Source organism: Serinus canaria, chromosome 4A (assembly GCF_022539315.1).
Source record: "Serinus canaria isolate serCan28SL12 chromosome 4A, serCan2020, whole genome shotgun sequence".
In the NCBI taxonomy this organism is placed as follows: domain Eukaryota; kingdom Metazoa; phylum Chordata; class Aves; order Passeriformes; family Fringillidae; genus Serinus; species Serinus canaria.
The window spans coordinates 18,694,657-18,716,427 of NC_066318.1; the positions used below are offsets into that span (position 1 = coordinate 18,694,657).

Consider the following 21,771-nt stretch of genomic DNA (forward strand, 5'->3'; position numbering starts at 1 on the left):
GCGTCCCCAGCTGAGGATCCTTGGCCATTTCGTGCACAGCTGGTGCGTGCCAGGGGTGCCCAGGCTGTCCCCAGGCCCAGCTGCCCCCAGCCCTGCTCCTGCCCATGGGAGGATCCCGCGCTCGCCCCACGGCCCAGCGAGCTGCCAGCCCTGCTGTCTGGCAGAGGAGGCTTGTGAGCATGACTCAGTCAGCCTCCAAAAGCAGCAGCAAAAAACAAGAATCTGCTGTGAGCTGCATCTTGATTTTTAAGCCAATCTCGTGATGTTTTGCAGGGCCGGAGTGTGGCTCTGTGATACCCGGGCAGTGCTGAAACCTGCAGGCATTTTGTGGTTTTTGAGGGTGCAAATTGTCCTTTTTGTACACACTGGAGTCCTGGAGACCCTCCTTCCTTCAGGGAACAAATCCCCCACATCCCCAGGGCTGCAATTGCAGCACAAGTCACCATTCTGAGCCGGTCATTTCTCATCTAGGATATTCCAAAGGCTCCTAGCTGACCTCAGAGCTGCCCCCTCAACCTTGTGATCCCTCCAGAGATTCCTAAACCTCATTAAGCAGCTCTGAGCAGTGGTGGGCCAACATAAGAATGGCCCCTTGTCTCTGCCCAGAGCAGTCTTGGCTTTGTGAGGCCAGAGGTGTGAGAGCAGAGGTGCCCTCAGCCCTACCCAGAGCACGACCATGGCCAGGCAGGAAAGGGTGTCTGATGGTGGAGAAGCCATTGTGCAAATCCCTCCAGCCTGAACTCCTGTCCCCTGGTCCCTAGAGGGTGACAGCTAGAGGGAAACTGGGCTGGACCCTCTGCCCAGTCCCTCTGGGCTCTGCACACCCAGGTTCCTACAGGCATCACCTTCAGCACGAATCAAAACCCACCCGTGTTTGATTAATCCTCCATCTCCTCATCAGTATCCCTGAGGAAGCAGCACTGAGGATCCCTGGGGAGGCTGAATTCCCTGCTGACCCAGGGCACATCCACGAGGCAGGCTCGGATCTGCTCCCCTCGGTGGCTGCAGCCTGCAGCGCAGGGGGACGGCGGGAGCTGCTTCCCTCTTTGTAGTCAGTGCAGAGACATCGGCACTTTCAGGGCATGAGTCATCTGACCTATTTAGCCATCTTAGGAAGAGATGAATGACTCCTTCTGAGGGCTCCTCTCTCTCTCCTGTCTAGACAGCCAAGCTCTGACTGCAAACACCTTCCCCGGCTCTCCTGAGCCTGCCAGGCACCCTCCCGGGATGCAGAGATGCTCCAGCAGGCACAGGGCTGGATCACACCTGGGCATCCTCAGGGGGATCTGAGCTTGGCCCTGACTCTGCTTGCTCCGGGCAAGATTAGATTTCAAAACCAGGAAGGTGGAAATGTACTTCTGGAAAACATGGTCCGTGTCTGAGAAGGGCTTCATGGAGCTGAGCTTGCTTGGGCTCTGCTGGCTCTGGGACAGGACAGAACAGGACATTTCAGCTCTGAACAACCCCTGTCAGCCAAGGACAGCTGGGGTTTTATTCCAGGCTAAACCCTCTGGGTGGCTCAGGGCCCCAGTTCACATAGTGTAGTTGCCATGGGGTGTTCAAGCCTGGGGAGTCTCTCCTTGTCCTCACACGGATGCCAAACAGAAAATGACTGTGTAGTTCAAAGAATCACCCTAAATTTAGGAAAAAAACAATTTTTGCAGGTTTTTGGTGGTTCCTGGGACCATTGTGACTTCCTTCACACAGAAGGAAAATGTTCAAGTGAGCAATTAATATCTGTTTCAGATTACCATGGTCTGTAGGTCACTGTCTCATTGCAGTTCAGCTCCTGAGCCTTCCTCCACGGGACCACAGGAGAGAGACCCAGAGATGCCAAGGGATTTGGTAGCATGAGGACAGGGAAGGCTTGGGAAGGTGACACTACAGGCACCAATAGGGCTCTAACACAGTTAACAGAAAGCTGCACATCTGGAAATGAAAGCGTTTGGCTCTGTCCAAAGGAGAGGGACTTTGGCACTGAAAGGAGCCAATGGGTGACAAATGGCCCGGAGCCATCTTTTGTTTGAAAAGCAGGGGAAGAGTGAGTCACAGCAGGGATTGGATTCACATCTGTGCTCTAGAGCCCTCAGGCAGACCCTGGATGCTGGGGATGAGGCGTTGGAACCGATTTTGGAAAGCAGGCTCCGATACCAGCAATGCCACAGCCAGGGAGAAACAGGGAACCAGCCTGGGAAAAGGGTTTGTGGTGAGACATGTGCAGAGTGCGTGGGTTTAATTCAGCCCAGGGGTCGAGAAGGCTACTCAGCACAAGTCTGGCCTAGGGAAGCCTCCTAGGAAAGGAAGGACTCTTGCAGAGAGAGGAAACAGGTTCAGCCCAAGCCGAAGAGTACGCAGTGAAACCAACAAATGAAAGAGGAATAAGGGGGTGCCACAAACCATGGGACTGATCAGCCACCAAATCTGTTTGCAAGGACCTCGTGCTCTGGAAGTGCTGGGAGAAAGCTCCACCAGCTGTGTGAGAGAAGAGCTCTGGGGAGCAGAGAGCCCTCAGGATGAGGGTGTCTGCACTCTGGATAGGCAGGGCTTTGGGAAACACAGCTCTGGGATGTGCACAGGGAGCAGAGGCACCAGCCTGGCCCAGGAGCTGCTGGGGTGTGTCCCAAATTCCTCCTGGTTTGGGCTAAACCCACCTCCAAGGTGCCTTCAGCAGCTGCTGGGGAAGGAGCCAGGTGGCAGCTGCTTCTTCTCATGCAGAAGACACCCATGGCCCTGTGGCATCACCCCCACTCCTCTGACAGTGGGAGAGGCTTTGGGAGCACGTTGGGATCTCTGTGGCGTGACTGAAAGTCCCCAAGCACTCAGGAATTCCTTATCTAAGTCTCCCCTTCTGTGCTCCTGCCCTTTGCTGCCTGAGCCAGTCCTTCCTCAGGGATCTGGGGCAGCTGCAGCAGGGAAGCCCACACTGAATTTTGGAGGTCTGAGCATCAGAAGACTCCCAGGGGAGACCTCACGGAGGCCAGGATAGTCCCCCCAGTTCTCAGTCCCTGCCCAGCCATCTGACACCCCAGGCAAAGCCTGAGCCATGCCCCAGCCACCATGGAGACAAGAACAAGACCCCAATCAAAATTAATATATATTTTTATTGAATAGTTGCTTTAAGTGGGCTTGTGAAGCCACCTATAGAATCACTTCTTTCACCTCAGCAGTGGTTCTGTAACAGTTATCAGCTTTGCAAAAGAAGAAAACCAAACAGAAGAGGGTGCAGTAAAATAAATAGGTTTTTTTTTCTTATCTTTAAAATAAACTTTTCAAATAAATACTTTGGTTTTTTAATTTTTTTCCCCTTAAAAGGTACAAGAGTATTGTCAAAAAAACAGCCATCAGGTTATAAACATGTATTATACCTTAGAGAAAGGAACTGGAATGGAGAGAGCCGAGGAGGGATCTTTACAGGCTGTACAGAAGGGCTTTGTACCCAGAAACTCGGGATGGGAGCCTTGGGATCCTGGGCCTGTCCTGTGGAGCCCAGGGGGATCTTCCATGGAGAGCTTTGTGCTGAGGACACCAGGGGAGGAGGAGGATGAGGAGCTGCTGCCAGGAGAGCATCCCAATGGAAAGGGGGAAAGGGGCAAGGTGGACACGGGCCAAGCTTAGGGCTTGGGGTGACCTTGGCACAGAGGTGGGACCTCCTCTCCCAGGCCCAGCTCTGGGGTGGGATTGGTCCTGCTAGTGACGAAGCCATGTGGGCACAGCAGGAGAGGGACCCAGAGCCTCCCTCTCACATTCCCGCTGCCCTGGAGGGCTGTGACCTCTTCCCATCCATCCAAAACCCCTCATGCCTGCAGTGCCCATCCAAGGAGCCGCAGGATTGTGTCCTCAGGAGATACTGCTGCAGCGTCACCCCAAGCAGGACAACAGATCCCAGCTTCACTCCCAGTGCGACTCCAGGAGGGGTGACAAGAGATTCTGGTGCTCACAGGGAAATACTCAAAGCCAAACAAGCCCAGGAGGTCCCAGCTCAGGGTGGTTTGAACCAACTGGATCAGTGAGAATCCCATGGGCTCCATGGGTTCCTCAGCAGAGCCAAGCCTGAACTGGATCCTGTTAAAGACTAAGAGTGAGCTTCAGGGTGGGGGGTCAGCCCTTATTCACATCCCTGTCACAAACATTTGACCTCCCAGTGTCTGAGCACTCCCAGCTTTCTCCAGCCTCGGAACAGCCCAGGAAGGAGCCACAGCAGCGGTGCTGGGAACAGTTTAGGGCACAGGGGGCTCCTTTCCTGTGCCAATGCCACAGCAGTTACCCTAAAACCTGCCTCATCCCTCTCTACCACATTTCAGAGCCATTCCTAATCTCTGATTCCAGGCTTTGCCATCTTTTAGTCAATGGCATTTGTCCTCCCTCCATCAGGGTTCACCCCTGAGGATGGGCAGGAATGAACTCAGTGGGATTTTATGGGAATCTATGAGTCACAAAGAGCTTCCCCCTTCTCTTTGAGGCACTGATATTTCTCAAGGATGAATGGACAGCAGCCCAAGGACCTCTTTGGCCCTTCCACCAGGGGATGGGATGGGAGGGACACTCCAGACCAGTCCCCAAAACCCCTCCCCACCTTTGCTGAGACTGATTTGCCAGTGGGGAAAAAGGGGAGTGGGACCAAGGGAAGCCTTGGAGGAAGCAGAAAGCATGAGAGGTTCTTGCATGGATGGAGCTTTGGACTCCTGGGTGGGAAAAAGAGGCTCTGGGTGGGGAGCAGGACGAGCTCAGGTCCTGCTCAGCAGCTCCTGCTTCCTGCTCCTTTGGCACCTGAATCTCTTTCCCTGCTCCAGTCTGCCCCCACCTGCATGTTCCCTGCCAAAGGGAAGGCAGCAGCCCAGGAACGCTCCCTCCAATGCGGATCCATCCCGTGGGAGAGCAGAGGGCTCCACATGTGACGCTTCCAAAAGAAAACCAAAAAAGACACGTCAGGACAGAGAGAAAGCCCAACTGCTGGGACAGGCAGCTGCAGACAAACACCCCGAGCTGACGGGATCTGACTCATGGAGGGTGGGGCAGGAAAGGGGCTCCCAACTCCAACCAGAACTGGGGCCCTCTCTGTGGGCAAACCAAACAGCCTGGCAGCTGAGCTGGGATGGAGCAGGATGGATCTGGTCAGAGGAGGCTGAGAAAATCTTGGAGAAAGAATCTGAGGCTGCCCACAGCTTTCCTCATCACGGATGAGCTTGGTGAACAGGAGCTTTGGCTGCTTCTCCTGGGACAGCTTTTGGTGCCTCCCAACCTCGCCTTCTCTCTCCTGAAAGGAGGAGAAATGTGCTGAGCACCCCCAGGTGGAGTGGGCAGCAGGAACTCCAGGTGAAGCCATCTGCCCCCATAAGCAGGGCAGAGACCAGCAAGCTGAACTCCTCCAGCCCCTGCAGGTCCTGGACGTGGCTTTTGTGTCTGAATTCCGTGAAAACAAAGCCCTGCTCTGGTCCCACAGCCCTCGGTGCCAGCTGGGGCTCTTGTCCTCTCCATTTCCTAGAACTATGGAATCATTCCTGCTGGAAAAGGCCTCTAAGACCACTGAGTCCAAACATTAACCCAGCACTGTGAGCCATCACTAAACCATGTCCACAGCTTTTAAATCCCTCCCCTTCTACATGTCCAGTATTTCATGAAACGTATCCCCCAGATTTGTCATTTCATGGAGAGGAGACATTCCAGAGCCCTGGCCGTGCTCCTCAGCCCTCACCAGGCTGTGGCACCATTCCCTGGTAGGAAGGGAGCCTCTGTACTGACCCAGAAAAAGCCCATTAGGTGGAGGCTCCTGTCAGCCCTGGCCTTCCCCCAGCTCCTGAAGGTAACTGTGCTGCTGCTGTGTGCCAAGCAGAGCTCTGGGGAGCTGATCCATGGGCAGCCTCTCCTCATCCCCCAGCTCCAGCACCTGGGGGAGGTCACCCCGCGCTCGCATGACTTGGAGGCCGTGAAAATGATGAAGCTTCACATGTTGAGTCATTCCACCATCAGGAGAGGAAGCAATGAATTGCAAAGATACAGAGGTGGTAACTAAATTTACAAGTGGGATCTGTTTAAAAAGGAGGAGGAAAAAAAATCAAAGTAGAGCAAGTTGGAAAATTCTGTTCATTAGTTTTCTTTAAAAAGTTTCAATGAACTGTTTCTCATTCTCATTCAAGGGAGACAGTTCCTCCAACCCACAGGGAAAAAGGGACCTTTTCTCCCTAAAAATGCTCTCTGGTTTTTATGAAGCAGGAGTTTAATCAGCACCAATAGAAGAGTGAACTGAGCCTTCCAAAGGAAGGAGACTCTGGGAGGAAGTGTCTCCCCACAACATCACTTGGAAGTAGGGAGCCAAGCAATTATTGGCATAAGGATAAATGTATTAGCAATATATTTTATATTTGCTGCCACAGGAATGATCTTAGAGGGGTTCACACACCTTCAGGGCATCCTCTGAGAAGGTCATGGCTTTTAAATCCAAATGATTCCAGAGTCCAGGCTGACCTCACAGATGGACCATGCCCAGATGGGCTCTGTCCTTTCCTAATGCTAGGAGATCCCTCTGCATCCCAGAGCATCATCCTAAGATACCCACAGATCCTTCCACATCCCCCCCTTGGGCTCTGGGTGAAATCGGGGAGAAGATTTCACTCACGTCCATAACATTCTCCAGCACAAACCTCCCACCCCATGGAGCCTGGAGTTCAATGTTTGGGTGCCATTTGAGTCAGGGGAGCCGGGCACAGCCAGCACAGGATTTGATGAATAATGCTTCCAAGTGGGATGAATCACTCCCTGGAACCACTTTTCCCTGCAACAGAGGGAGCTTGGATCCACCACAATTTTTAGAAAGTGAATGGATGGAAAGAGGAGTCCCACAATGAGATTCCACTTCTGCCTCACCTCTCAGCCAGCAGTGAATGCCACCCTCCCTGCAGAGCAGACCCCCAGACAATCTGTACACCTCCGTTTCCCCCACTCCCAATAACCTGGGAACCAAGGTTCTGGGATTAGCAATAAGCTAACTGGGAAATAATCTTTTCCAGCCTGTGCAAGTGCACCAGGAAGCCAAACCTTGTACCTGGCACCGTTCACAGCAGTATCATGAATATTATTAGTAATAGACCCACCCATCCTAACGTTATATTTATATCTACAAAAATAGATCCACAGAACTCTACAGAAAGAGGTGGCTGGGAGGAGGTGGCAGGCGGGCCCTGGGAGCTGGGTCTTGTAGAAGCCAAGGGATGTGTTGCATATATTCCTCCAGGAGCACCATTCCCTCCTCTCGTGCTCACACACCTGGGAAGGGGAACAGGCAGGCAGAGCCGAGCTCCAGGACAGGCAGAGCCATCCCGGCTCCAAACTCCTCCCAAGTGATGCCACCAGGGTCACAACCAGGACCTGGCACCACACAGACATGGGGCTGAGCCCAGGACCACCAGGAGTCCCCCAGCCACAGCACCCAGTTGGGGTTATCATCATCCTGGCAGGAAACACAGAGCCCTGACCCGGATTGCAGCATCCTCTGCTCTGCAGATGGCCCCAGGGCTGGCCCCAGGACTGGCCCCAGGACCGGATCCAGGGCTGGCTCCAGCCCCACTCCCGGCTGTCAGCAAGTGGCAGAACCCCCTCAGCGAGATGAGGACTCCAAGGAAACTCAGCAGGGAGGGAAGGTCAGGGTCCCCAGCTTTGACACCCCCTCCTGCTCTCTGTGTCCTCCAGCCCAAGGCAAGGTGACAGAAGCCCCGCTGGGGAGTCCCTGGAGTGGTGGCTGCTCACAGTTGGCTTTGCAATATTTTTTTAAAGTGAATTCAGTGCTGGTGGAAGGTACCAGATCAGGGTTCGAGCACGGAGATGGTGCCTGTGGCATCTGCTGGGTAGTGGGATGGAGCCAGGCGGCAGCTCCCACCTCAGGCAGCCCTCCACTGCCTGGAGAAATGAATGGCAATTTCCAAGCAGCTCCTTGTTCTCAGCCAAATCCCAGAGGGGACCTTTCCCTTGCCTTAGTCGGGCAGGAGAGAGTGGGCTGGGCTGCCTCCGATAGCTCCTTCCCCTGCCAGAAGGTTTCTAAAGCTTCCCACACCTTCTCTTCCTCTTTGAGATAGAAAAACACGGCGCCACCTCATTTTGGAGCTCGCTCGCTTCTCCCAGCAGCTTCCAAGCCTGGAGGGAAGCCACTGCCACTGGCGAGACCCCTTGGCACCCCAGCCCCCTGGGGGAAGGGACCAGTGGCCATCTAAGGGGTGAAAGGCCACCTACAGAAAGTGCAGGAGAGGGAGAAAGAGTGGGAGAGGGGTCTGGCTCCCGAGGGACTCTGGCACAGGGACGCACTGACCTGCTTCCTCCCCCGTGGATAAGGACCACACTGTGGGGCAGCTCCTAAAACTATGGAGAGCAGAGCCCTGAGGGGCTTCAGGTACCCTTGCCGTGGGGGCAGAGCCCAAGGACCCTCTGGGTCACCTTTCCCTATGGGACACAGCCAGGGAGGGCACCCTCAACTTGCTCTGCCTCTCCTGTTCCTCTCCTGCATGTGCAAAACCACTGGTACCCCCCAGCTCAGTGCCAGCTCCCCCCGCCACCCAGCCAGGGCATCCCAAAACCTGGGGGATCCCCAGGTCACCCGTCTCAATCCTGGAAGGTGATGGTGGGGAGGGGGGGGCACTGCAGAGCAGAGGGAGCCGAGGGAGGAGGGGGATGGAGAAGAGAAGAGGAGGAGGGGGAGGAAGAGGAGCAAAGCCCGCTTCTCCTCCTCGGGAGGGTCATACCGGCTTGTCCAGCGTTTTGGGGAAGGCCGTGCCGCTGGCCGAGGAGATCTTTCTGCAGACCGTGTTGGTGTGGCTCTGGCAGCGGCAGCCGGGGCGTTTCAGGCCGTCATAACCCCGCTGGCAAAGTTTGAGGCACCCCAGGGTGGGAAAGTAGCAGCAGAGGCAGGGCAAGAGAAGGGACAGGACGCTCATGGCAGCCCAGCGGGCGCAGCAGGAGCCCGGCCCGCAGGAGCAGGGGTCGTCGGCGCAGGTGTCCTCGTCGTCGGTGGAGCAGTGGTAGAAGAGCCCCTTGACGCAGCAGAGGCAGGTCCCATAGTCGAGGAGGCTCTCGGCGGAGCAGAGGCAGCGCTGGTTGCAGAGCCAGCAGGAGGGCAGGCTGCGGGCGGCCGTACAGCGCGGGCAGCGGCAGCGCCCGCACGCCTCGCACAGCAGCAGGTGCCCGTGCGGCGGCGGCGGCTCCGCGCCCTTCCGCGGGGACTCCTCCGCCTTCAGCTCAGCCCCGCGGGGCTGAGTCCGCACCAGCGAGTGCCCGGAGTGCGACGGCGTCAGGCTGCTCAGCAGGCGCTGCTCGGAGGCCGTGGTGCTCTGCGACACCGAGCTGGCCGTGCTCGAGTGGCTCAGGTGCGGCTGCAGAGGTGGCATCTGGTGCTGCTGGCTGTGGCTGAGGTGCAGGTCCTGGAAGGTGGAAGACGGTAGCCGGTCCTGGGACCACTCCTGCTTGTGCGGGGGCTGAGACAGCGAGGGGTTGGAGCGGTCTTGCTGGAAGCACGCCGCCGGCCTCTCCACATAGTTGTTGCTGGCACGGATGGAGCGGATTTGGTCGATGGACAGGACCTGCTGGAAGTCCTCGGCGGGTGGGTCCATGGTCTCCTCACAGCTGAGTTCAGGCACGCTGGAAGAGAGCTGCATTTCCAGGAGCCAGGAGACCCTGCGGCATCAGGGCACATTTAAAAGTCCTAAAGGATGGGGCAGGAAGAGAGAAAATATCCCTGTTACACCCATCCAAATCATTGAATCACAGACTGCTTTGGGATGGAAGGGACCTTAAAGCTCATATCATTACAGCCCCCTGCCGTGGGCAGGGATACCTTTCACTAGAGCAAAGCAGGACACAAAGGCTGGCTGGAGAACTCCAAATGAAAGGATTTCCAGAAATCAGACCCGGTGTAGTTTTGTGCCTGGGAACACTTAGGCTGGATGTATCCCAAAGGAAGGGCTGTCAGATCTGCCCCTCGACCCCAGCAGGCACAGCCTCTCTCCATGCTTTTGAACCTCTTGTGTCCTTCCAGAGGATTTCCCACCCCTCACCAGCACCTCCTTCTCCTTCCCCAGGGACATGTGCTGGCCCTCTCTGGAGGAGGGGAAATGGGAAGCAGTGACTGATCCAGAGGCATGACAGAGCTGGGAAAGGCATCTCCCTCAGTGCAGGGGCTCTCTCTGCTTTGGAGGTTCTTAGCACACCCTGAGCAGCCTCTTGCTCCCATTCCCTGCACATACTGGAAGCACTGGGATGGGGAATCTGAACACAGATTCTCTAACTCTAGGCAATAACAGTGACAAATTAGAATTACTGACTCTATGAAGTTGGAAAAGCCCTCTAAGATCAGCAACTCCAACCATCAACCCAGCAGCAGCACCACCACCACGTTCACAACTGAACCATGTCCTCAAGACCCACATCCACACTTTTTTTTAACACTTCCAGGGATGAAATTGAGCCCTGCGTTTGGCCAAGGACAGGACTACCCCACGGACTTCAAGTCCTGGTGGACTGAAGCATCCCACTGCCCCATCCCCAGCCCAGGAGCCAATTTGCCCCCATCAGGAGCATGAGGAAGGGCAGATTTCCCTTCAAACCTGGCATACACACAAGGGAAGGCAGCCTTGGCACAGGCAAGCCCTGTGGTGCCCCTCACACCACCCTGCTGTGCCCTTTGCTGTTGTTTTCAGGACATGGCCCTTCCTGGGTGGCAGTGCTGGCAGCAGAGTCTGCCATGCCCAACAACAGCAGCACTGCTGAGGGCCATGGGACAGGGCAGGGAGGACACCATGGGCCACCACTCCCCTTCCTGGCAAGCTTAACCCCAGGGCAGCAGCTCCATCTCCAAGCCTTCATCTGCCAGACATCGGCAGGGAAAACCCTTGGTGGGGCTGGGAGAGGGGAGGGGAGGGAGCAGCGGGCATGGGAGACACGGGACAGCTCCGGCCCTGGGAGCAGGACACAAAGCTCCCACTCCAGCCACCTGCACACAGAGCTGCCCAGGAGTGCCCAGCAGACGGACATCACTCACCGCATGCCAGACCCCACCACTTCCAGCCCAGATCTCCATGTGGGATACGTGCTTCCCGTGCACAGCCAGCTTCCCCGGGACAGAGAGGACAGATCACAGGAGTGATCCCTCCGTGCCACGGATGTTGCCGCGGTGCCCGGGCCCGCAGGAAGACGCCGGTCAGGGGGGAGCTCCCTCCGGCGTTGCCCACGCTCGGCAGAACAGGGCGGCCGCCACTTTCAAGTGAGTGAAAGGGCCACAGGTAGAATCTGCTCATGCAGCAGAGAGAGGCAGAGGGAAGATTGATTTTCATTAGCTAGGCTGACCTTGAGGAGCAGGGAAAAGCAAAGGCAACTTACTTTGACTGTTCAAGCAAGATCTTTTCTCTCCCATCCCCCTCTCTGGAAAGAAAAGGCAACTGATCTGCTCAGATTTGGGGTTTTCCCTCCTCCATGCAATTCCCCGTGTGAGAAGATGCAGACAATGAGGAGTCACTCACCCAGGACACCCACAGGCGATTTGGGTACCTTTTTCTTTCACAGCAGTACCAAGGGGAATTAGGAGGGCATGGCTGACTCAGGGAAAGTTTGTGAGATGGGAACAGGCCAGAGGCGAAGCTCTTGTGGCTGTCACCTGCTGTCACCGAGCTCCTCACTTGGGAGGGTCTTACTGAAGCACAGGCTGGAGACATGAAGCCCCAGAGCCCCCCTGAAGAGGGAGGGCCCATCTCAGCCTGCAGCTGGGACTGTGCAGAGGGGAGCAGGGAGCAGCCTCAGAGCATTCCCACATCCCTCATGATCCAGATCCTGTCGGGATGGGATCATTCAGAGAACAATGCTGATTCTACCTGGGGATGGATACCTGCTCACAGCAGGTATCCATCCCCACTCACCTGGGCTCAGTACTTGGTCATTCAGACCTGGCCAGTGAGATGACCCCTGTGAGGGTCCTGGGGGGCTCCAACCATGGGGAGTACCAAAGGGAGAGACCCCACAGAGGTGCCTGTAGCCACAGAGCCAACGGGGCTGCTGGCCCAACACTGGCAACCCAAATCTTCTGAACACCTGGAACTCAAGAGGCATGAGGAGACCCCTGAGCCTGGCTGGGGCAGGAGGGACAATGCGAGGAGGAACCGAGCCTGGGGGACACAGCCAGAGAGGAGCTGACCATCGGCTGTGCCGGACGCTCCAGATCTGGGGGCAGGGCTCAGACACAGCATATTGAGAAAAACAGATCTTGGGAGCCCCCCAACACTGGACCAGGGCCCAAATGCCCCCAGAGCTGTGATTCCAAGGTGGAGGGATCAGACAAGGACCTAGACTCACTGGCTGGGGGGATGTAAATGTCCCTGTGGGAGCCAAGGGGAAAAGAACATCTGTAGGATCTGCAGAGGGACTGAATGACCAGAGCTGGGACCCCGCTTCTTCCTCCTCCCGCACCCCAGAACAGCCCAGTGCCCCCCAGTCTCTCACAGCCCTCCCTGCTCCAGCCTGATTCCAGGGCTGCAATCAGTCCATATCCTAGCCGCACTGAGCTGAGCATCCCCGGGGCTCTGCTGCACCCCTCCCTGCCTACCTGCCTGCCTGGGGGGCCTGGGACAGCGTTCCCCTAGCCTCCTCCTCCTCACACCCTGCCTGCCAGGCAGGCATGCCAGCCCCGGAAATCGGGCCGGCTTTATGGCCACCACCAGCCTCAAACATATAAAGTTCGTGTGATAATGGGCCAGAGGAAGGATCGTAAAAGCAAATGATTTACAGGCTGGAGGTGGCTGCGAGCCGGGGGCAAGCGGCTCAGGGCGCCAGGTGGTAGAAAAGGGACCCCCTAGCCCTGTCTAGGTGCTGCGGGGTGGAGTGCGAGGCTGAGCCCCCGGTCCCACTCAGCGCGCAGCCCACGCGGGGGTCTCACCTGGCGCGGTCCCGCAGCCCCTCCAGGCGCACGCAGCCCCCGTGTCCCCGGGACTCCCGGGCACAGCCGCGCCCGCAGCCCGCTCGTGTGCTGGACAACTCTCGGGACAGCCCACGCGTGACTCGGACCCACATGCGGCCCCAGCTCCACAGCGCGCACCCCACGCGTGTTCAGGACCCCAACCCCCCCCGCAAGGAACCGCAGTTTCCTTGCACAGCCCGTGCGCATCCAGAGACCCGCGTCCCCTCAGGAGCGGCCCACGAGTGCCCAGGACCCCCTCCCGCTCGGCCCACGAGTGTCTCCCCGCCGCGTTCCGCCGCCGTCCCGCAGCCCACGCGTGTCCGCGCCGGGCGGACTCACCCCGCAGCCGGCGCCGGTTCATCCGCCCGCGGAGCCCGAGCGCGGCGGGGGCAGCCCCGGGGCGGGCAGCGGGGCAGCCCCGGCCCCGCAGCGGAGCCCCGCGCCGCGGGCAGCGGGAGCGGCGGGGGGGCCCCGCGCTCGGTGGGAGCGGGAGGCTGGGCGGAGGGAGGAGGAGGAGGAGGGATGGAGGGAGGAGGGAGGGACCTGGCGCTGCCCAGGAGCATCGCGCTCCCCCTCGCTCTGCGCTGCCTTCCCGGAGCTCTTAACGCTTTACCCAAGTGGCGTCATCCCTCTGAAATGGACTCGGCCCATTAGCGGCTCCGCAGAGCCCCGCAGCGCTCCCCAGGCGCCGCTGCCGCCCAGCCCCGCCGCGGGATGCTAAGCCGCTATTTAAACGTTTCCGTCTGCCCCGGGCTCCGTGTCCCTCCCGGCGCCCCCCGGGATGGCCCTCCAGCCTCCCGGGCCCTTGTTCCCCCTGCGTCCCCCGGGACAGCCCCCCCTGGGGACACAGCAGCGTCACGGGATGGGTCGGGGTCAGTGTGACACCGTGGGCAGGTCCTGTCGGGCTGGGCTGCAAAGGGGCCGGCAGCGACTCAGGATCCATCACCTGGGGTTTGATCCATAAATCGCCGTGAAACGGGCTCAGTCACCTCATAAAATCGTGAAAAAGGTGGGAAAAGACCTCTAATTTCATCAAGTCCAACCTTCTCCCAGCTCACCGCTTCCCAGGAGGCCCCTGGGACAGCCCAGGTGCCATCCACTCCAACACTGCCCTAAAGTCCAAACCCACACCTGAACGAACCCCTGCAGAGACACACTGGGAAGAGAGGCTGGGAAGGAGCTTTTTCATACTGAGACTCACAGAACCAGCCCACACACATGCTACTCTCCCAGAAACAAAAAGCTTAGATACAAAGTCCAAGCAGGACCTGATTCTTCCATCCCAGAGGTTTTCCCAATCGCTGCATGCTTTTCCCAAGTCCCTTGCTTTCCTGCCTGTGGCTCAGGAGCACCAGGGGTCCTTGTGACCCCCCTCACCCCCATTTATAGTAAAGTAGAGCCGGCTTGACAGTCCTAAAGACACAAGGCCACCCTGATGACACTGGACATCACCTGTGGACCCCAGCAGAGCCCCCACCTTCCCTCCATTACTCTTGACACTTCCAGGGTGGTCACCCATTCTTTCTGGGAGTGCTCACCAGATGAGCAAAGCAACAGCCCCAGCTCGGGGAGGGCTCATAATCTGTCTCAGACATGTGAAGATGAGCCCACCAAGCCCTCAGCCCCCCGCAGCCAGGTGCCCAGCAGCACGGGACCCCCTTGAGATGGGCAGGTCCCCAGGCTGGATGGCAAACACAGGGTCTGAGTGTGTGAGGGCAGGATGAGGACAGAGGGGAGGAAAAGGGCCTGGAATAAGAGTGATAAATCCAGCTCTGCTGCTTGTGGCTGTAACAGATGGGGACAAACTGGGATGATCCCACAGACCTCGGGGACTCCCTCCCAGCTGATGCCAGCAGAAGCACTGGAATCCCCCCAGCTGGGGCCAGTGACTCCACTCTCCCACACGGTGCCCAGCTGAGCCTTTGTAGTCTCATTTTTAGGTATTTCTAGGCTGAGGGTTTCTCCATCTCCATGGGATCCTACCAGGGATGCTCCTCCAGGAGTTTCTCCAAGAAGAACAAGTCCCTGACAGCATCCCTCAGCCTCAGCTCCAGTTCAGAGCCTTCTGGCTAAACCCCTCTGTGCTCCCACCAGCCCCTCCTCTTCTCCCCATTGCTCTCAGTTCCGTCTTTAAAGGCACAGAAAGGATCCGAGTTGCCCAATTCCCAGCCAACTGCTGAGAGCATCTGACTCCCGGGAGCATGTGTGATGTCCTCCCTTTTTCCCAGCCCGAATCTCTCACTCCCACCTTGAGGTGCCAGTGATTCATGCTTCCCTCGCTGGCTCACAGCATCCCAGCGCAGCCCGCGTCGTGCTCAGCCGGCGCCGCTTTATTCCTCACTCGCTGCCGAGGGAGGGCCAAAAAGGCATGAATGCAGAGCTCCCGGGAGGAGTGGGAGGGTGGGAAGCACAGGGAGAATAGCAGCCTCCCCGTGAGTTATTGACCATAGCACCGCTGGAGAGGAGGGCTGGGAACCCAAGTGCACTTGCAAAGCAGGAAAGTTTAGAGCCTCCCCCAAAGGAAGGGTCTGGGATGGAGCCCCCCTCCTTAGGAGAGGTTTTGGCTGTCGGGAGACAGATGTAGTTTTTCCGGATGAGCCATGGCAGAGGAAGGTGTGAGACTTCTGCAGGTTTTTGGCCACCTCTCCCCATGTGGGGGGTGTGGGAGCAGGGGCTGAGCACCCTTCCAACAGCCCCCACTGTGCCCCACACCCCACCCCAGCTCCTCAGCTCACTTCTGGGCTTAGTCCCACTCCTCATCCCAGTGGAAATCCACCACCTTGAACACCACTGGGGTCCTGCCCAAAAGGATGGGGAGAAGCAGCTCCAGGGTGCCCCATTTCTGTTTGAGGCTCTCAGTGCACGTCCTGAGCGCAGCTGAGAGCACCCAGACGATCGAGGTGGACATCCCCGGGTTCCCAGCTCCAGCTGAGCCTGCTGGGAACAACGGGGCCCCAGCTCCTGTTGCAGACACCTGCATTTGGAGAATCCCCATCCCCACCAATCCTCACAGATCGTAAGAAATTTCTCCCTGCTTTGCTCTTCCCATTCCCCCTACACATCCCAAACACCCCCATAACCATGGGGAGTCACTCACTTCATTTCCCTTCCCGAAAAGTGTTTCTCTACATCCACACCTTGGTCACAAATCCCAGGGGGCTCAGTCTGAAGCTTGGAGAGCTTAGTTGGGATTTTAAAACAGTCAAGAGAGCTCAGCACCATTTTCCATACAGGTTTTCCAGCTCCAGGCCTGGCTGTGCCCACAGTCAGACAATTCACCCCCAGGAATCAGCCCTGGAGTGGGCAGGAGAGCAGGATATCCCGGAGCAAGGCTGAAGCTGCTGGGTCTCTCCTGCTGCTGTTTGCCAAGCTCGGGCTCAGGGGGAGGGTAATTCACCTCCAGTTAGAGATGATGCAGGGGAGGGAGGAAAAAAAAAAAAGAGGAGAAAGAGAACACGCGATTCCCCTGATTCAATCAGCCAGAAACAAGGAGGTGCTGGTGCCCTCTAATTTGGAGATTCACAGATTTTAGGGCCAGAAGGGACCGTGATGCTCATCTAGCCTGACAATCTGTATTATGTAAAAGGCCACTTGAAGGCAGACAGTGCCATGAGCTTTTCAGAAGCAACAGCCAGCACTGGGGAACTTATTAAAGGACTGTGACTCTCCCGAGGTGGGGACGTGTGGCTCCCAGCACGCTGGGAGAGGAGGAGGCCAAGTACACCCCCCCGGCTGGGCTTCGGCTGAACAGATGGCAGTGCTGGGGGAGAGGAAACATCATTTCCCTTCCCTGTCATGCAGCTCCTTCTAACAGAAAGAGGGATGAGCAATGAAAAAAAAAACCAACCCCTTCCTTGTGTTCTTCTTTTGAGTGTTCCCTAGTTCCTGGAAAGAAAAGAGGTATGCTGACCCTGAGAAGTTTCGTACCCCCTTTGGGGTCAAACCCCAGGGTTTGCAGTGTAGCCATGGGAGCTGAGCCTGCCTGTCTGGGAGCCAGATCCAGAGCTCCGAGCTCAGTCTGCAGCAGTCAGAGGTGTAGTCATTGACTGCAATGAGAGTTTCCCTCTGAAGATGGAGCCAGGCAGCAGAAAACATCAATAAAGCGCTCAGGATGCGTCCATTAATGAGCTGAGATTGTAACATGCTGCCAGAGCCTGCCAGAGCTGCCCATTCTGTCGAGAGAGAAGCAGATTCTGCTGGGGAAGTGTTGAGTGGGTCCTGCTGACTCATTGATGCAGATGGTTCCAGCCCCGCGCCGAGCAGGAGCAGCGTCTCCAGGGGCTCTCCAGTGCCCAGAGGGAGCAGGGATCTGGCACCTCTCCCCAGCTGGAGGGGACACTAGGACAGGGCAGTGACTTCCCATGGCACCACTCCCCAGGTCCCGTTGTACACAGCAAGCGCTGAGTGTTGGCTGTCCCTGTGCATCATCACTGTGAGGGTGGGCAGGCCCTGGCACAGGTGTCCAGAGCAGCTGTGGCTGCCCCTGGACCCCTGGCAGTGCCCAAGGCCAGGTGGGACAGGGCTGGGAGCAGCCTGGGACAGTGGAAGATGTCCCTGAAGAGGATGGAAACTAGAGGATCTTTAATGTGCCTCCCAACCTAGATCATTCCATGGTTCCATGATTCGTGGGCTCCCCACACTTCCACAGCAGCTCTTCTACAGCACACATTTGTCCTGATGAGGTCCCTGCCCAAAACCACATCCCCCTCCCAATAGTGAACACAGATGTGACTCCAGCAGTGTTGGCTCCAAAGGTGAGGTCCCAACCTGAGCTCCTGGGGAACGTGAGCAGGGTGGGTGAGGAGATATTGGGTAACAAAGGGATGTGCAATACAGGCATTTCCTTGCTGGGAAATTGTGAGTTCCATCTTCTAACTCCCTAGGAAGTGTCCAGACACTGTTGTGCCTGTGGTACAGCTCTGGAGCTGGATTCTGCCCAAACCCCACTGCTACATCCCTGTTGGGGGAATCAAGTGACAAAGGACTTGCACCCTCCAGACCATGAATGTCCCCAGAAAGCCCTTGGAGCACTGGTTCCTTTGCCAAGTCACACCTTGCCTTTGCAAGACACGGTTCTCACCCAACCTGTGCCTTTGTGGCACCTTCACCCCTGCCGGGGATGTGATGCTCCCATAGTGTCTTTTCTGCCCCCAAGCCCTCAGGGCCCTCTCTCTCCCTGGATTCTTTGCCCTGTGCTCTCCATGATGCTCCTCAGAAGGGCCCTGATCATTGCTGGGAGCAGCCACCACCCAGTGTTCCAAGTCTTCTTCAGGATCTCCAGACTGAACTCCACTACAGGTACCATATACACCCACATATCCCAAATACCCCAAATGTATCCACTACAGGTATCCCACATACACCAGGGACCCCACATGTACTAGGTACCCTACATGTCCCAAATGTCTCTGATGTACCAGGTATCCTACAAGTACCAGGAATCCCACATACACCAGGTATCCCCCGTACTCCAGGTATCCCCTGTGTACCAGATATCCTGTGTCTACCAGGCCATCCCAAGTACATCAAGGATCCCATGCACATCGGGATCCCTCCTGCTGATGCTCCAGGCTGCTCAGCTCTCCCCAGACCATCTGATCCATCCACACTGCAGCTCTCCCAATCCCCGCTCCCTCCCAAGCCTGCACACCTGTCCCAAGCATCCTCCCTCACCTGGGCACTACCCTTCCCGCTCCCACATCCCATGGAGCAAACCCCCCTCCCCAGGGATGGATGGAAGGGGCTGGGGGAGGCAGTTCCCCCCAAATTCTGTGCCTTCAGCAGTTTAAGTCCCCGTTTCAATGTCACTTTAACTCGAGAGCGCGTGTGCCGGGGAGCAGGGCTCCGTATTAAATTGCCAAGCCGGTCACATGCTGCTGGGATTTGGCCGTAGCTAAGCAGCACCGCCCCCGCAGTCACTTTTTTGGCTGGTGACTCCTCTGCTTGGCGTAAGGCAGAGCCGGCAAAGAATAGGAGAAACTGGAGGGGGAAGGAAAAAAAAAAAAAAAAAAAAAAAAGAGAAAACCAGGCGAGTCACTGTGAATGTCAGGAGCTCCTCGGCTGCGGGTGTGACAGCGATCCTCCCCCTCCAAATTCGTTCCGTGTGAGAGCCAAAGAGAGGATTTCATTAGGATCTGGTAGCAGGCTATTTTCAGAGCTGACATCCTACCCACGGATAAAAATAGCCAGTCCCCTCCACGCAAACCACGGTTTCTGTTCTTTCAAACTTTAATAAAACCTGGTGAGGCTCAGACCTTCCCTTCTCCCCATACTTTGCTCTCTTCCTTGGTCCATTACTTTCCATCATTGCTTGCCTTCCCTGTTCTCCAACACTCATTTACCAGGTGTCCTCTTTCTTCCAGTGCAGTTGCTGGTACCAGAGTGGAGATGGAGCTGTCACCATGGCAGGGCTAGGGTCACCTCCTTCCCAAAAGCACATCCTGCACCCAGCTTGGGGCACTGGGAGGCCGGGCAGGCAGAGAGGGCTTGAGCCCCACGAGATGCTGCCAGGCACTGGCAAGGAGCATCCCCCTAGAGCCTGAGGCATCCCTGTTGAACCTGGAGCAACCCTGTGGAGCCTCCAGCACCCCTCTGGAGCATGGACCACCCCTCTGGAGCCCAGGATGCTCCAGGGAGGGATCACCCGCTGCCCCAGGGAAGATGCTTGGTGCTTGATGCTCATGTGGAGCACCTGATTTGGTGCCTAATGTTCATGTGAGGATGATCCCAGGATCATTCCAGGATCGTGGAAAGGATCCTAGGGCTCATGACTGGTCTGTGCTCAGGGAGTCCCAGCATGAAATTGTCCCACCTGTAGAGAGCAGCTCCAGCACTTGGCCACATTCATTTCTAAGAGGGCTCTCCTGAAAACTCTGCCTAACCTAAAAACCAGGTCCCTAAAACCCTGTCCTGTCTGTCCCTCCCTCCCCCAGGCCCACAGAGCCACTGCAGCCACTGCTGCTGCTCCTGCCCCCTCCCCAAGGGGCTGTTCACAATTCCCTCCCTTCATTAGCACTGCCACCTCTGAAGCAGGTACAGGTATTTATAGCCAGCATCTACCCCCCACTCCCAGCTCTGTTACAGACAGCACACATTTAAGTCTTTCCCAGGCTCTGCTTGACACCAGCCCAGCCTGGTGATTTAAAAATCCCACAGCTCGAAATAACCAACCTTTGCAGAGACCTGCTGCACTCAGTGAATGCATCCTTCCTATCACAGCCTCATGTTCCACCTCTCCCTGGTCCCAGTCCTAAATCGTCTGCCTCTCCCTGGTCCCAGTCCTAAACCTTTCACCCCTCTCAGGTCCAAACAAGATAACTCATCTCTCCCTGGTCTCAGTCCCAAATCTCCCACCTTTCCCTGGCCCAAGCCCCAAATCTCCCATCTCTCCTTGGCCCCAGCCTCAAATCTTCCAATTCTCCCTGATCCCGGTCTCAAATCCTCCACTTCTCCCTGCAACCCAGCACAGCCTCAGCAAAGGCTGTGGCCAGCTGGGCTCCATTGGTCTCAGGCTGAAGCAGATTCATCAGGAGATGCCTCCCCTGCTCATCCCATTTCCTAAAGTAGCAGGAACCAGATCCATCCCCACCAGCTCAGAGAATGCCCAGGGAGCCTCGCATCCAGGAGCCGGCCGAGCGGATGGGCACAGCCTGGCACAGCACAGGCACATCCAGGAGGATGGGGACCAGTGCCATCAGCTCATCCCAGCGCTCCGCTCACCTTCCCCTGCGCCACGGCCCTCCGGACCCCTGGCTGCCGGCCAGCCAGCCATTTCCTGGTAATCTAATAGCTGCAGCAGATGAACTGAAAATGCATTTCCTGCCACCGTGCTGTAAAATTTTTATTAATGTAAGGAGAGAAGGCAGCGCTGGCTCCCAAAGCCCGGGGCCGTGGCAGGCGGAGGCCGGGGGTTCTTGGCGGGGCCGCCGGTGCCAGGGGCTGCGGAGACGACAGCGGTGCCCCGGTGATGCTGTGGGGACGTGGACAAACAGGGAAACTGAGGCACAGGCAAGGGAAGTGCCCTGGGTGGAGGTAAAATCGGGCAGCAGGCCCCCGCATGCCTCCTCAGGGAAACAGACCAGGCTAGCGCCCTGGACACCGCAGAGCTGTGTCCTTGAACTGTGACTTGGGAGCACTGATGCTGAGGGCCCTTGTCCCCCGTGGTTGTCCCCTCGGGGAGGATTCTGGTGGTACAGGCAGCCTGGAGGGATGGATGGAGGCAGGAAGAGAGGGGCCGGAGTGCCCTGGCAGATGGGCACCACAGTGGGAGACCTGCCACACATCCTTGCCCACATCTACACGGCAGCTCATCCACCCCCCCGCCTGGCTCCGTGGCCTGGGGTGACCTTCCTGGCTGGCAAAGTGACATCCCAGCTAAAATGCTCCGTTAAGAACAAGGAACAGCCTGGAGCAGCCAGTAAATAGTGACCACGGCCCCTGATCTGGCTTGGGAGGGAGCAGAAGTGGTTGCCAAGGAGGAGCGAGGTGCCAGAGCTGGAACACGCCTGTCCCCATTTCTGTATCCACACAAGATCCTCAACCCTCAGGGGCTTTGTGAAGGACCCTCAAGGTTCAGCGCACCCTCCCCAGCCAGCCCAGCCCTGTCCTTCCAGGGGGTGACATCCCTGTGGCCACAGGAGCAGCAGCCCCAGGCTAGTGGGCTGGAGCTGTGCTCACAGCCTCTTCCCACCCAGAGCCTGCTGCCTGCACCAAGGCAGAGCTAAATTGGAAAAACACACACAATGACCTCTTGTGGAATGTAGTATGAATATTTGATAGCCCTAATGTAATCATATCCAATCGATACCGGCAGGAATATCTCCCCACCACTCCCTGAGCTCTCACTCTGC

At 57.2% G+C, this 21,771-nt stretch overlaps 1 protein-coding gene across 3 annotated transcripts; it reads right to left on the reverse strand.

The window, feature by feature from the left end:
• Positions 1-3,081: 3,081 nt before the first annotated feature.
• Positions 3,082-15,292, reverse strand: SPRY3 (sprouty RTK signaling antagonist 3). Of its 3 annotated transcripts, none has more exons than XM_009090269.4 (2): positions 15,171-15,292; positions 3,082-9,682 (listed from the first exon to the last, which is right to left on the reverse strand). In XM_009090269.4, the coding sequence occupies exon 2, from the start codon at positions 9,633-9,635 to the stop codon at positions 8,721-8,723; it is 915 nt and encodes a 304-aa protein (XP_009088517.1). In that variant the 5' UTR covers positions 9,636-9,682; positions 15,171-15,292; the 3' UTR covers positions 3,082-8,720. The 3 variants fall into 3 exon arrangements, with proteins under 3 accessions (XP_009088517.1, XP_050830482.1, XP_018769763.1); XM_050974525.1 differs by lacking the exon at positions 15,171-15,292 and adding an exon at positions 13,262-13,320; XM_018914218.3 differs by lacking the exon at positions 15,171-15,292 and adding an exon at positions 9,815-9,961.
• Positions 15,293-21,771: the final 6,479 nt, after the last annotated feature.